This window comes from Ctenopharyngodon idella, chromosome 19, assembly GCF_019924925.1.
Source record: "Ctenopharyngodon idella isolate HZGC_01 chromosome 19, HZGC01, whole genome shotgun sequence".
Taxonomy (NCBI): Eukaryota; Metazoa; Chordata; class Actinopteri; order Cypriniformes; family Xenocyprididae; genus Ctenopharyngodon; species Ctenopharyngodon idella.
In genome coordinates, this window is record NC_067238.1 from 25913049 (window position 1) to 25927236 (window position 14188).

Consider the following 14188-nt stretch of genomic DNA (forward strand, 5'->3'; position numbering starts at 1 on the left):
GTCCGTCCATCCATCCATCCATCCATCCATCCAAAATATATTTTGGCCAGAAAATTTTCAAGTATGGGAAACAGTGACTGACTAGCCCTGAATGAGTTTGAAATTCTCTTTAAATCCAGGCATCATGTTCATATGATACAATTTGTGCAAAGCATTTTGTATAAATTACATTCGTATAATTGTGTCTGTGATTACTGTGATAAATACTTTATAAAGAGATAAAAGATACAGAGATAAAATACCACTGGAATATTTGGCTCAGGTTAAGGACTGTCATCTTGATGTGTATAGCTCAGAAGCAGAAAACAAAGAACATCTCACATCTGTTATGCAAATAGAAAGATATGTTGTGCTGAATAAAAATGAAATCAGTTCAGACTCCCCAAAAGCAACCTCTCTACAGATGTCATTAATGCAAGGGCTTTGTCTTTAAACCTGGATAAGCCGTGTAAAGTTTCATAATGGAAGGTCTTAAGACCAGCATCATGTGTTGCTAAATGAGCTGGTCCCGCCAAGGGATGGAAATGTACGTTATCCCACTTTTTGTTTTTGCCAAGAAGAACTTATTGCTTTTCGCCTTCTCTTTAAGCCTATTTGTTTCCAGAAACAGCTGGGAAAATTGGAGAAAATTCATATAGAGGATATTTACTTGGAATGTTTTCACTTGACAAGCACAGGCTAGAAATATTTAATATTTGTGAAGAAAATCCTTTTTGGGATTGGCTTTAATTAGTTTTGATGGATTCGGATGATGGAATTCAATGTGCTGCTCTTTTATTATTTTATTTTGCTGCTCATAGCTCAAACTAATTTGCTATTTTTCCCACAAAACAGTAAATTGTTGTTGTATTGAGTTCAATACTAAATTAATGGTTAGTAAAAGTTTCAGTGGAAGAGCATTGAGTGTACAATCGAGTGTTTAAACTGCACCGAGACCACTGTGCTCATGTCCCAAAAATGTCTCCATGAGACTTCGTTTACTGTATGGTTCAAATTGGGACAATGCATCATTAGTATGGCACAGGGGTTAACCAAATTCAAAAGCTAAACCAAACAGAGTACTCATAGCCTGAGGACCCGCCATCTCACTGTGGACAAGAACAGAATGTCCTGCATCAGAAGTCCAAATTTGGTGGTTTGTGATTCAGTGTCTCTCCCCATGCGTGTTTATAAAGGATTGTGGGTCACAGTTTAGTTTATTTTGTCAGTGCAGATAAACTACAGAGGTAAGAAAGGCCTCATAATTGACTCTGAGACATCCTTATTCAAAACATAATGGGTTGATATGTGCTTTGTGACACATCCTGGGAAATTACAGTAGTTTGACCAGTCAGATTTCTAAACTGCAGCTTATGAATTGTGAATTGTGTGAGAGTATTCACCAAATTCTGACTAAAATATTACTGTAATAAGAAAGAATGGAAAATTACCATAGCTGTTCAAATGGTCGCTCACCATTTTTATCAAATAACCCATTGAAAACCATCGTTTTGTCACAAATATTACTAACTATAAGTAACTACATGTCAACTAACTCTCATTAATTTGCAACTACTTGTCAACTAGCTCTCATTAGAGTATTAGTAGACTATTAGGGTTGGATTAGGGTTATGGTTAGTAGAATAAGTTGACGTACTCTAAAAGTTACTTATAGTCAGTAGAATGTTTGTTGGGAGACCATCAAAATAAAGATATTAATCAGACAGTCTACTAATACTTTAATAACTGGTAGTCAGATGACTTGTAGTTGCAAAGTTACTTATAGTTAGTAGTAGTAGAATGTCTAAAGTGGACTATCAAAATAAAGTGTTACTGGTACTTTTCATTTAGTTCCCTAAAGTAACTAAAGCCTCGTTTCCACCGAAATGACCTGGAACAATTTGTCCCAGGAACTTTTTCCCCCCGGACCTGTTGCTGATTGGATCTCCATAGCGGTGTAAAGTATCGTGAAGATAAGTCTGGTGACGTAGGACTGCGCGCGACTTTCCAGTGCCTGCTGGATTTCGTGCTCCACATATAAGCTTTATAAAGCCTGAATCTCGTTGTCGGTCCATCTGTCGAATTTTTAAAACTCCATTGTTGTTTCATTTAGCAAATAACTCTTACTGCACGCACCGCAACAGACTTTTAAAAATAGTGGTTGAAATAAAATGCTGCGTGGAGTCAACCAATCAAAATGCAGCGTGAACTCAACCAATCAACATGTTCAGCGCCCAAGTCCCACCCCCAAAAGTTCCTGAACTTTGAAAAAGTACTACCTTGCGAGCAGGTACTTTTTGAGGGGAGAATTTTTGGTAACACTTTCTGTGAAGACCATGCTTATAATGAATTATAGCCCCATTTATACTTATTTATAAGTAAGTATTACTGTTCTATAAATATATTTATAAAGACGCATTAAGATCTATACTGCATTATAAGAGCAGTTAAATTTATATTATTTTCATAATTACTTATAAGTCATGCATTTGCTTTTTTTGAATGTGCATGTTCACAATCCATTATACACTGATTTATAAATGATCAAATATAAAACAATTCCAGAGACACTTGTTTGCTGTACCAATTAGTTATTAATAATTATGTCTTTAACAGCTAATGTTTGCATTAGAGGTCATGAATGGTAATTTTGGTTTGTTAAAATCTATATCTCCTCAGCCATATGATATTGCTAATAGCGGTATGGAATTATACTTTAAAAAATGTATTGTTGCAGTGTTTTGCTAGTATGTAACATTAAAAAAGATTTATTTTCAGCTGATTGTATTGATTTCTTCATGATTTCTTTAGGAAAATTGCATCCTGTGTTTTAACTTTACTTAAAGCCATCAATGATGCGTTTCTAGAGATTAATAACTATATTATTACTCATAATAAGTATTTATAAGAGCACAACATGGCTATTAATAACAATATATTCAATTATTTGACAGAAATAAATCTGAATTACTAAAAAGTCATTGTAACTATAACATAATAACATTATAGCAATGCAGGTTGCATCTTTAAAAATACATTCATGGAACCATACGACTGACTAATTAATACTTATAAATCACTATATAATGGATTATGAACATGTGCGTTAAAAAAGAAAATGCATGACTTATAAGTAATTTTAAAAATAATGTAAATGTAACTATAACTGTTCTCATAATGCATTATAGGTCTTAATGAGTGTTTATAAATATGTTTATAAAATAGTAATACTTACTTATAAATAAGTATAAATGGTGCTATAATTCATTATAAGCATGGTCTTCATAGAAAGTGTTACCGAATTTTTTACCTGGAACTTTATTTAGACCCTGGTTCCTGCGGTCGAAACTCACCGAGTACCACCCCAAAGTCCCTAGTTCCTGCGGTGGAAACGTGGCTTAATAGAAGTGTTATTTCTCTCTCTGTCTCGTTTAACTATAAAATTATAAATCATAAAAAAGTATATTTGTACATTTATGGCATGTATGTGTTTCTGTATGGTTGTTTTCAGGTATTCTGTGACATGAAAACTAGAGGGGGAGGCTGGACTGTCTTTCAGCACCGTTATGATGGATCAGTAGATTTCAACCGTGGCTGGAATGATTACAAACTGGTAGGAACAACTTATCCAATGCCAATTAGAGCCTTTTCCACATTTGATCCCTTTAATTGTATAACTAGACTATAGCTTTAGGAGGAAATGTGGTTATCTTTCCACAGTTTGGCTTCAAATTCACTTTAAAGCACATTTCTCTGTCTCAGATTATTTATTTTAGTGCAGACAATGAATGAAGCAGGTCTTCATGCATCTAATATCTAAAAACAGATTAAAAAAAAAAAAAACCCTTCTGGTAAATTCCATAATATAAGTCATGTTCTGGATGGCACATATTGCCATGCTTTTATTCATATCTGACAAGGTGAACATTGTAAAGTACCTAGTTGCAGGAATTTGATTTTGTACCATCCTTAAAGATTGCTTAAAAATAATTTTTCTTGATTTTGTTTTAGACAATGAAGTATGATCACTCCTTTAATGAAGACATACAGTATAATTTAAATGTGAGCCTGTCTATCCCTTATTGAGATTTCTTGATATATGCAAACTTCTGCTACCATTAATCTGAGGCACCTAACATTTAAAACACATATTTAACCTGCACTGAAGAGAAAAGTCATATGTGGTATCTGATGTGTATAGCCATAGAATACTGATGCATTGCTGACCCTGCTGACCTTTCCTTGAGGAAGAGAACTCTGATTGGCCGTCTCTGAATTCCCATGTCTCCCTCTGTTGTTACACCTGCATTCCCTCCCTATCTGGGAGGATGAGTATATATTAATTCGGTCACAGGGTCATTTAAAGAAAAAAAAGAAAAGAAAGAAGAGACATTTTGAATTTGAATAGGACATCATTATTCACACTTTGTGTCCATCATTTAAAAAAAAGTTACAGAATGTAAAAAGAGTGCTTTTAGCTAAGACATTGTTAGGAATGCTTGCTTTAAAATCAGTGTCTACCTATGAACGTAATATCTCCCTGAAGAGCTACTGTTATTGAGTTTTAAATGCAAAAACAGTGGTAATTCATCTCACCTGGGCTACTTCAACAGATAAATTGCTATGGCTGCTCTGGGAGTGCTTTAGAACAGGGCAAGTTTTGTTTTCTCTTTTCCTTGTTTTCTAAGAAAAATGTTTTTACAAGTGAATGATAAATATTTGGCCCCAGATGGAGCGTGGGAGTCGGGAGCCCCTGTAGATTGTTGATAACGTGTGCATTGAAGCATTTGAATGCCCAACTGCACTACCACATCTCACAGTGATCAAAAGTGCCGTCTCATTTGCTGGTCCAAGCAGATGGAAATGCAACATTTTCATACGGTTACAGGAGGTTTTTTGAAATGTTTACTAGTATGTGACAAGGAACTGCAGGATTTTTTCTTCTGTCACGACAGCTTTGTTTCAAGGTGTTAAAGAATGTGACACGCACGTCTCCTGGAAATCCTGTAGAATTCAACCAATTAGATCTTCTATATCCAAAATTTGCATACTGTATCGTTGTCACATTTCACCTCTTAATGGCACCTCTTAAATACCTTCTGTTTATTCACTATGGTAAAATGAATTAATAATCAATGGATGAATATATCCACACAAATAAAATGATTGTCGATACTTTTGAAAATGTAAATAATTATATGTAATAATTATAAAATAATTATTTCTGACAGAATCATTCATAACCGCCTATTTTCCAGAAATAGTATTTAAAGATTAACTTTTTAATACAGAAATATTGGTAATTCGCACCTTGCATTATTAGTTTCCAGCCGCTAAAGTTCAAAACTATTTCACCACACCTGAAGCTCAAATAGAATGTGAAACTAACCGTTTTATAAAGTAGAGTGTATGTCAAGCAAATAAAGCAACGTTTTTTCTTTTCTTCTTATGTGACAGGGATTTGGAGATCTGTCAGGAGAACACTGGTTAGGAAATGATGCCATCCACCTGCTTACCACATCAAAAGACTACATTCTTCAGGTCCACCTCAAAGACGCAGAGGGACACCAGGCTTATTCTCAATATGACCATTTCCACATTGACGGAGAGGATAAGAAGTACAGGTACCAAAATGTTTCATGTTCTCTTGACTCTAGATGTTCATGAACTGTTGTGATGGGCGTCACTTTGTTTTCAAAAGTGGTGGGGAAAGTTTGGCGAGGGGGGTGGGGGTGCACAGTACAGGTTTGCAATGGAAAATGCTTAGTCTGGTGTAGCTAGTCCTTCAGACTGATGGCAGAAGGTCTGGACTACAAAGCAGATTTCATTTGCTAAGAACTGCCCAAGAGGATGTCTGAACGACATGTAAAGCAACCAACCACAGTTGGTCTTGTTCAGCATCATTTCATGTTTAGGGGCGTTAAAATGTAAAGTCGATGTCCCCACAATAACAGACCGGCCTGTAATTCATTCAGGAATGTCATGCAAGTTTACTGCAACAATGGCACGTACTTCACATACTTGAAAATCCAGCGTTTAGTTGATACTTATAAGCGCTCATTCTTGTCACAGTTGCAAACATGATGGCTTTCTTCTTCCATAAGGGGGTTTGACATCACGACGGCTTTGTTTACAGGCGTTAAAGAATACGACACACTTTTTCTGGAAATCCTGGAGAATTTAACCAGATCAGATGATGACTTCGAAACTCCCGAAGTATTTTGTGTGCCATATGCATCAGATGTTCAGCCAATGTGGTCGTGACGTCTGAGGGCTGAGACTAGAAAATGTGTAGCTTATGAATATTAATTAGGTTATGTGCAAATAATTTGTTTTTTATTTTACTTTTTTGATAAATAGTTTCAGTGATGTATTGATCTGGAGATCAGATCTGTAGTAGAGGATTTTCACATTTCCAAGTCAATACTGCAACGTCAACAATAACATGATGATTGAAAATGTTTAAAAAGTCCAGTTTCAATAGCACATTGAGCTGCTGTTTTTGACTTCTCATTACACAACGATTTAAGGGACTAATGGTTTTTTCCTAACCATTTCTGTTTATTTCTGATAAACTTGGGGTCAGATATGGTCAGATATGTTTGGTCTATTGGCAGTGTTTTTGCTTTAAGCACGAGGGGTTCCCTAATATAACCTTTTATTTGAATAAACCACAATTGCAGCTGTATATCAGTAGATGTTTATCAGCAGCAGGAACACATTTGGTTGCGTTTTGTTTTGTGATTTAACTGGAACGGATAACAAGCTGTAGAATAGTGAAAAGTGGCAGAGCTGTGTTCGGTAAAGAGCAACCCTGCCATCTCTTTCCTCAACTGCAACAATCACTCAACAAAACATAAAAAATGATGAATTCCAGCAGCAGACTCATTATAATACCCACTCACAAAATGAAAACTCCTGCTTAACATTTGAAGATGCTTCCTATTAACATCCTATTATATTTCCTATATACATCCCAGACGTGAGTGGGGGCGGGGGCAAAATCGGCTATGGCCAAAACATTGTGTCTCCACCGTAAATGATACCTTTGGAATTTGAAAAAACAAATTCAATGGCTGTTAAATGCTTGATTCTGATCGGCTGACGAACATTCTAAGGTGTGCTATTATTTTCCAGCAAACACAGCTAAAGTACTTCCAGGCAGGTCTTGACTACACTGAGGTTCCATATCACTTTGCCAAAGTATTTCAGGACCTTACAGCCTACAGCAGCAAAAGAACCAAAGCACCCAAGACAATGATCAAGCAAAAAGATATAACAAACAATATAGAAAAAAATATATAAAATATTTCCATGTTTTCATCACTAAATTACATTTCATTATCTATGGAAAGCATGCTCTCTTTCCCCTGCTCTCTCACCCATACAAATGCACACACATACAGTACAGACACACACACACACGCGGAAACATACACCAACAGAAAGTTGTTGTCAGCATTTTCCGTGACTTTATCAGTAAAATAGTTTCACAACTGAAAAGCTACATGACATTTCTCAGTAGTGAGGTAGTTACATCGCTGTTTTTGAAGCAGTTAAACTTACAGCTTCACTATTAGTAGAGAAGCTGCTGCCGTTAAGAGATAATTCAATTTTTTAATAATTCAATGGCCCGTTGTGAATTATTCCTTACTTATTGTGTGTCATTTAATTAGAATATGTTCAATATCTAATTGTCCAGAGTTATTTTAAACATTGTCATGTTGTGGTGTTCAGAATTAGTTTAAAGACTTGCATTTGCATTTAGATTTATGATGTGAATTAAATATTTAGCACATTTAAAACCCTTGATATATTTAATTTCTTTTTTCTTCTTTTTTTGGCTTGTCTTTGTCATTTTCTGAGATAAACACTTGTGTGATTATGTCACAATGATGAGCTACATTAAGGGTAAACTACCATTTCTCACAGCATCCCAATTGCTTCTTGTCTGGTCCAATCCCAGAAGCAAATCTGCCTACCAGAGAGAAACAGGGCAAACAATTTCAAGCAAGAGGCTTTGCCAGAAAACTGCCGAGTTAAACAAATCTCACACCTCTCTTAAGGGATGCAATTAAACATGCAGCATTGCTTGAGGGGATACTTATACAGTGAATGAACCAGAACCAGAAATATTACATTTAACTCAAAATAAATGATTTGGAATACTACTCTAGAATGGGTGAGTGTTGCAGCATTGGTATCAGATGGAAACGCCAATGTGTCTGTGTACGTGTAAACAGGTAGGGAAAATGCTGAACAAACGCTTGCCAAATCCCACCATGTTTGTTTTCTAGTTTACCTCATATGGTAAGTGTGCATTTTATTAGCATGCTGAGAATACTGGCATCGTCTCGAGGGTGTTGAGCCCGTTTGGGATTAACCAGCCAAGCAACCTATGGTGCAAGGATGTTTTCCTGCCAAAATCTCCTGCAGTCCCTAGCTGTGTGGTCCTCTCTCTGTGTAGTCCTTCTTGGTGAGACATCATCGACAATGGATTGTGGATAATGGAGGCTGAATATCTTTGGAATGCACATTAATGAGTCTTAGAGCCTTCTGAAATAAGAAAGAGAAAAAGATAAATCACTTAGAAATATCTTATACAGGCACACAGATGGTCCAATTACTTGGGTTAACAGTGGATGTAATGGATGTAGAAGCTTTCATCTGATTATGTAAAAAGAAAATAAAAAACAATGTACCTTAAAGTGATCCTTTATGTATAGTATTTAAGTTAATTTATCTAAAACAGGATATGTGTCTGAGATGATAAAGAAGGCTAATGTTGGAACTCAACATACAAGAAGTAGCAAACAAACAAACAAACAAACAAACAAACAAAAAAACACTTTCTTGACACACCTTTAGCCATAGACCACCATAGAGTTTTCTGATTGATAGGAATGTTTATATACCGTCTGTAAATTTTGATGTGCTTATATTATTATTCAGCATATGTATGGGGGTTTCAAATTTAGGGGGCCACGAGGATGTGCTATAGGGGGTTCGTGAAATATTTTGTGAAATAATAATAATAATAATTATTATTTAAAAAATTATAAAATGTGAATTTGAAACTGTTACAGTTTCATTTTACACTTGACACTTGTCAAAAAAAAAAAAATTCAAAATAAGATAGAAAAATACACTGTGTTAACTTAATTTTCTTTTTTCAGATAATAATATTTTACACAATATTTATATTTTCTACAGTATAAATATTTATACATATACATGAAAATAAACTACCATTCAAAAGTTTAGGGTCGGTAAGATTTTTAAAAATGTTTTTGAAAGAAGTCTGCTCATCAAGGCTCCTTTTATTTAATTAAAAATGCAGTAAAACAGTAATATTGTGAAAATATTATTACAATTTATAATCTATTTTAATATATTTTAAAATGTTATTTATTCATGTCATGGCAAAGCAGCCAGTCTTCAGTGTCACAAGGTCCTTCACACTGTAAAAAAAAAAAAAAAAAAAAAAAAAAGTTGAGTTATCACACTCAACTTAAGTTAACTCAACTAATTTGCTCCAATTAGTCTTAGAGTAGTAGCAGGTTGTCTTTTGAACTTAAAAATTCTTGTCAAGATAACTAAAAAAACAAGCTGAGCCAACTTGAAAAAGTTCTAACTTGCTGATTTGGTGCTCAAGAAAACCAGTACTGCTGAGGTTTATGGAAATCATGATACATTTTTTTTTTTTTTTTTTTTTTTCACAATTCTAAAACGTTCAAAAGAGCAGAATTTATTTGAAATAGAAGACTTTTATTACATTATATTTCTTTACTGTCACTTTTTGATCAATTTAATGCATCCTTGTTGAATAAAAGTATTAATTTCTTAAAAAAAAATCTTAAAAAAAAGAATCTAACTGACCACAAACTTTTGAATGGTACTGTATGTATATAGCTGCCTTTATATTGGGGTCCCTCACAAGAGGATCACTATATTTGGGGGTCTGTGGCATCAAAAAGGTTGAAAAATGCATTTGTGTATCTATCCATATGTTGAAATATTCACTATTTGTCTGTTTCTCTCCAGTCTCCATGCAAGGGGGTTCAGTGGTACAGCTGGACGCACCAGTAGTCTTACCCAATCAGGAACCCCGTTCAGCACTAAAGATCACGACAATGACCAGTGCAGCTGCAAGTGTGCTCAGATGGCCACTGGAGGTATCACAACTTGTCTACCATTAAATATTATTTTTAACTTTGTGTAATTATCTGATTGCATATAATGGGAAACAATTTTCCAACAACACCCAAGACAAGTACTACAATAATGTTACAGTATCAAGTATTTTCCTTGCAACTGAGGGGGTGTTTACACAACAAAATTTCAACTAAAAACAGAAAACTTTGTATGCGTTTTGGCCATTTATTTACACGACAGCGATGTTTTGGGGGCCTAAAAAAAAGCAAACTTTCGAAAACAGGTTTCAAAGTGCACATTTTTGAAAACAATACCATTATCGTCTCTGCGTAAACTACAAAAACACGAATTTGTGAAAACGGTGAAGTCATGCGTATTAGGTGTTCAGTCTAAAGGCGTGTAGTGTTTCTTTACAAAGTGACATCGCCAACTAATGATTGGCGATTTCAAAACACTGCTTCATGAAGCTTCAAAACCTTTATGAATCTTTTGTTTCGAATCATTGGTTCGGAGCGCGTGCCAAAGTCACGTGATTTTAGTAAACGAGGCTTCGTTACATCATAACTGTTTCGAAACGTTTCAAAATTTCAATGGTTCACCGCTGGGGGCGATCTCTGTGAATCCATGAATCATGCGAATTCACTGAGATCGCCCCCCAGCGGCAAATCATTGAACAAGAGTTTGTCTATTACCTGAATATTAAGTGTCTATTACCTGATCTCTGAAGAGTTTTATACATTTATAGACATTTTAATGAGGTATTTGTATAATAAAAAGGAATATTAGTAGTTAATAGTCTCTGTTTAGCTGACCCATCCATAGAATAAACAAAACAAGCCTTGAAAATTGATAAAAGAATGCATATTATACAGACACTTAATATTTAATGGTATTAGATGATTAGTTAATTGCATCTGATAGATTATACTTCCAATAAAACATTTGCAATGGGTTTGTAAAAGCTGTTTTTATGAGTGCTTGGCGTGAGTTTTTGTTGCATTTACACTGTTTTGACCAGCAGGCGTCACCAGCGTGTGGTGTTTCAAACGCTTCCAAACAGTGAATCATTTTGCGAAGCAATTGGTTCAATTGAATCGAAGCTTTGAAAAGCTTCGTTTCTCCCATCACTATCGCCAACTACTGGCCTGGCATGCATAATACAGCGTTTTTAGTCGTTTTCGTTGATCTGTGTGAACGAGGATCTTTTTGACAATGTTGAACGTTGACAACGTTGTTGACAACAATGTTTTTTTATTTACCTTTTTATTTTTTCCCCCTAATCGTCCACTATAGTCAGGCAAGTTTACTGTCAGGTTCAATACAGTTGGCAATGACTTGTCTTTTGACAACAACCTTTTTCCAAAGCCCACATTACACTGTGACAGCACTGAAATGCGGATTGTTGTGCTGAAGGTTGGGCTGATGTGATCAGGGACCTTGTTAAAAACAAACTTTAGACACTCTTTACTAAAGTTAAACAAAGTTGCTGGAACCAAGCTCCCTCCTTACCTCCAACAGGTGAAGGTAACATTCCAAAACATCCCTGCATCCATCCCTTGTGTGCTGATCAGAATAAACCAAAACCATGGAAGGTTTTGTAAAAATATTTCATCAAACATGAAGCGTATCTGCTATTTTATCTAAATGCCAAGTCGGAGTGATAATCTCTGACAGAGTCTAATTCACAAATTCTACATGCAGTGTTATTGTTAACTGAAACTAAAATGATTGAAAATCCTTTTAAAAGCTAAAATTTAATATTTTAATAATATAAATATTAGATGAAAACTTTTTTAGATGAAAAATCTTTTTTTAAGGAAAATTTTATTGATATGGCCTCTTTAATATTAATGAAGGAAAATTGAAATAGCTGAAATTGTTTGCTCTTTGTCACTCCAGGGTGGTGGTTTGAAGCTTGCGGGCCTTCCAATCTCAATGGGATATACTATTCTGGAAACTCCAATGTGATACGCTATAACAGTATAAAGTGGTACTACTGGAAAGGGCCGAGCTGGATGGCGACCATGACCACTATGATGATACGGCCTGTGGACTTCTAAAAGCAGGAAGGGATTGTCACAAATGGGTCATTTGACTTTACTGACAGCCAAATAATCCAAACAAGCTGGTGACATCAATGAAAATTATGGACAACTTGAGACTTGGACAGCTTGTGCCCATGTCATTGTAGCCATTCAATCTGTCTCCATTTTGTTTGTTTAGTCTGGCGAAACAGACACAAATTACACCATAAATGTTTTATCTGCCTGTATAGCAAAGCTCTTCCAATGTAAAATGCAATGAACTGGAATGGTTGATCAGTGTTCACATTTGTACTTGATATTTGGGCCTGATGTCTGTGTGGTAAAACCTAACCTATCCTCCTCCTCCCTTCAGTGCATCCTTGGATCTCCTGAGATTTCCTCTCCCATTCTAGTGCTAATAAAGGTTTAAGAGAGAATACCTCTATAAAGTGCTCAAGACACTGAAACAGGTGTATGTTTTATAAGTATAACTTTCATTATAAAATATATATTTGTAATAAAACATCAAATCAGACTTTCCTACAGAATTCTGTTGTGTGTATACAGTAGCCGTTCTGGGCTGTGTTTGTCAAAACCATTGTGAGCTAAGTTGATCATAGAGCATTGGTGCCAATGGTTCTACAAACTGCTTAAGATTACGATGCTTTTGAGAAATCGATCTACTTCAGTATCAGATTGACTGATTCAAACCGGCAAGTCATATTTTCAAACTCTTCATTAAAAGAACCGGCTCATTCATTTGGGGATCATATGCTGCATACGAAATTGAATACTTCCCTACTTCCCTAGTTCGCGAAAAACAGTACGCCAAAATAGTATGTCCGAATACATGGTATTCGAAAAACAGTAGGTAAAAAGTCTCCAGATAACCTACTACTTCCGCCGAGATTCTGAAATGTGCATTCGATGGACACTTTACTATCCCGTGAGGCCACAGGATGGATTTCTGAATGGCAGTAAAGCGACACAACCGACGCTGGTAGGTCATGTGACAGTAACAACATGGCGGATGCAGTACATCCAAATTTCATTCATAGTATCCATATTCATACCATATAGAGCATACTTTTTAACGGTTATAAAAAAATTCGAATTCAAATGTAGTACCTACTGTATTCTCCTGATGCAGGGATAAAATTTTTTATTTAGCAAAAAAGAACCTGCTCATAAGAATTATTCGTTCATGAATCATTACACTGGTTGCGGTGCATGTACAGCAAAATCAACTCAGAGTACATATGGTCCCTCTCTATATGGTGTTAAAGTAACACTGAAGCAGAGTTAAAGTTTATGAGGTAATTAAGTGATTAATTAAGTGATGATTGAGCATTAGTGATGAACACCTGCTGTTAACAAGCAGAATCACTGAAGAGAAACACAAGAACTACAACTGACTTCCAGCCACAGCCTAAGATGAACTCAACTGAAGACAAAAGACATTAAATCTCTCAAGATCTGATTAAACAACTCCACAAACAGCATATTATCTCATTAACTTTAACTCTGCTTCAGTGTTATTTTAACTCTATGTAGAGAGGGACCATATGTTCTCTGAGCAGAGTTGATTTAACTATTTAACTGATTTTGCTGTGTGTTTTGGATTCGTTGAAAGAAATGGTTCAGAAAAGTAATTTGCTCGGGAATCAAATTTTTCAATATGGTTTTTGATTCACAAACAGGAGCTAGTTCATAAGTCATTCGTTCGGAATTACAAAGTTTTTGATTCACTAAAAGAACCGGGTCATACAAGTCATTCATTCGGGAATTAAATTACACTGATCACATTGTATGCTTTTGTTTAACTAACAAGAACTAGTTTATAAGATTCATTCATTCGGGAATCAGATAAGTTGTGATGTGTGTTTTTGGTTTACCTAAAAAAACTGGTTCATAAGAGTCAATTGTTCGGGAATCTCACTACACTGGTCGCACAGAATGTTCTTAATTCACTAAAAAGAATCGGCTTAGACAATTCATATGTTCGTGAGGATGCGCTTTATGATTTTCAC

The 14188-nt window shown here is 35.4% G+C and overlaps 1 protein-coding gene across 1 annotated transcript in view; it reads left to right on the forward strand.

The window, feature by feature from the left end:
* Positions 1-12693, forward strand: part of angpt2b (angiopoietin 2b) — a 31184-nt gene extending 18491 nt beyond the window's left edge. The window contains exons 6-9 of the mRNA XM_051873663.1: positions 3491-3592; positions 5437-5603; positions 10024-10154; positions 12034-12693. Coding sequence (XP_051729623.1) covers positions 3491-3592; positions 5437-5603; positions 10024-10154; positions 12034-12194 — 561 coding nt within the window. The 3' untranslated portion in view covers positions 12195-12693. The remainder of the gene's footprint in view (positions 1-3490; positions 3593-5436; positions 5604-10023; positions 10155-12033) is intronic.
* Positions 12694-14188: the final 1495 nt, after the last annotated feature.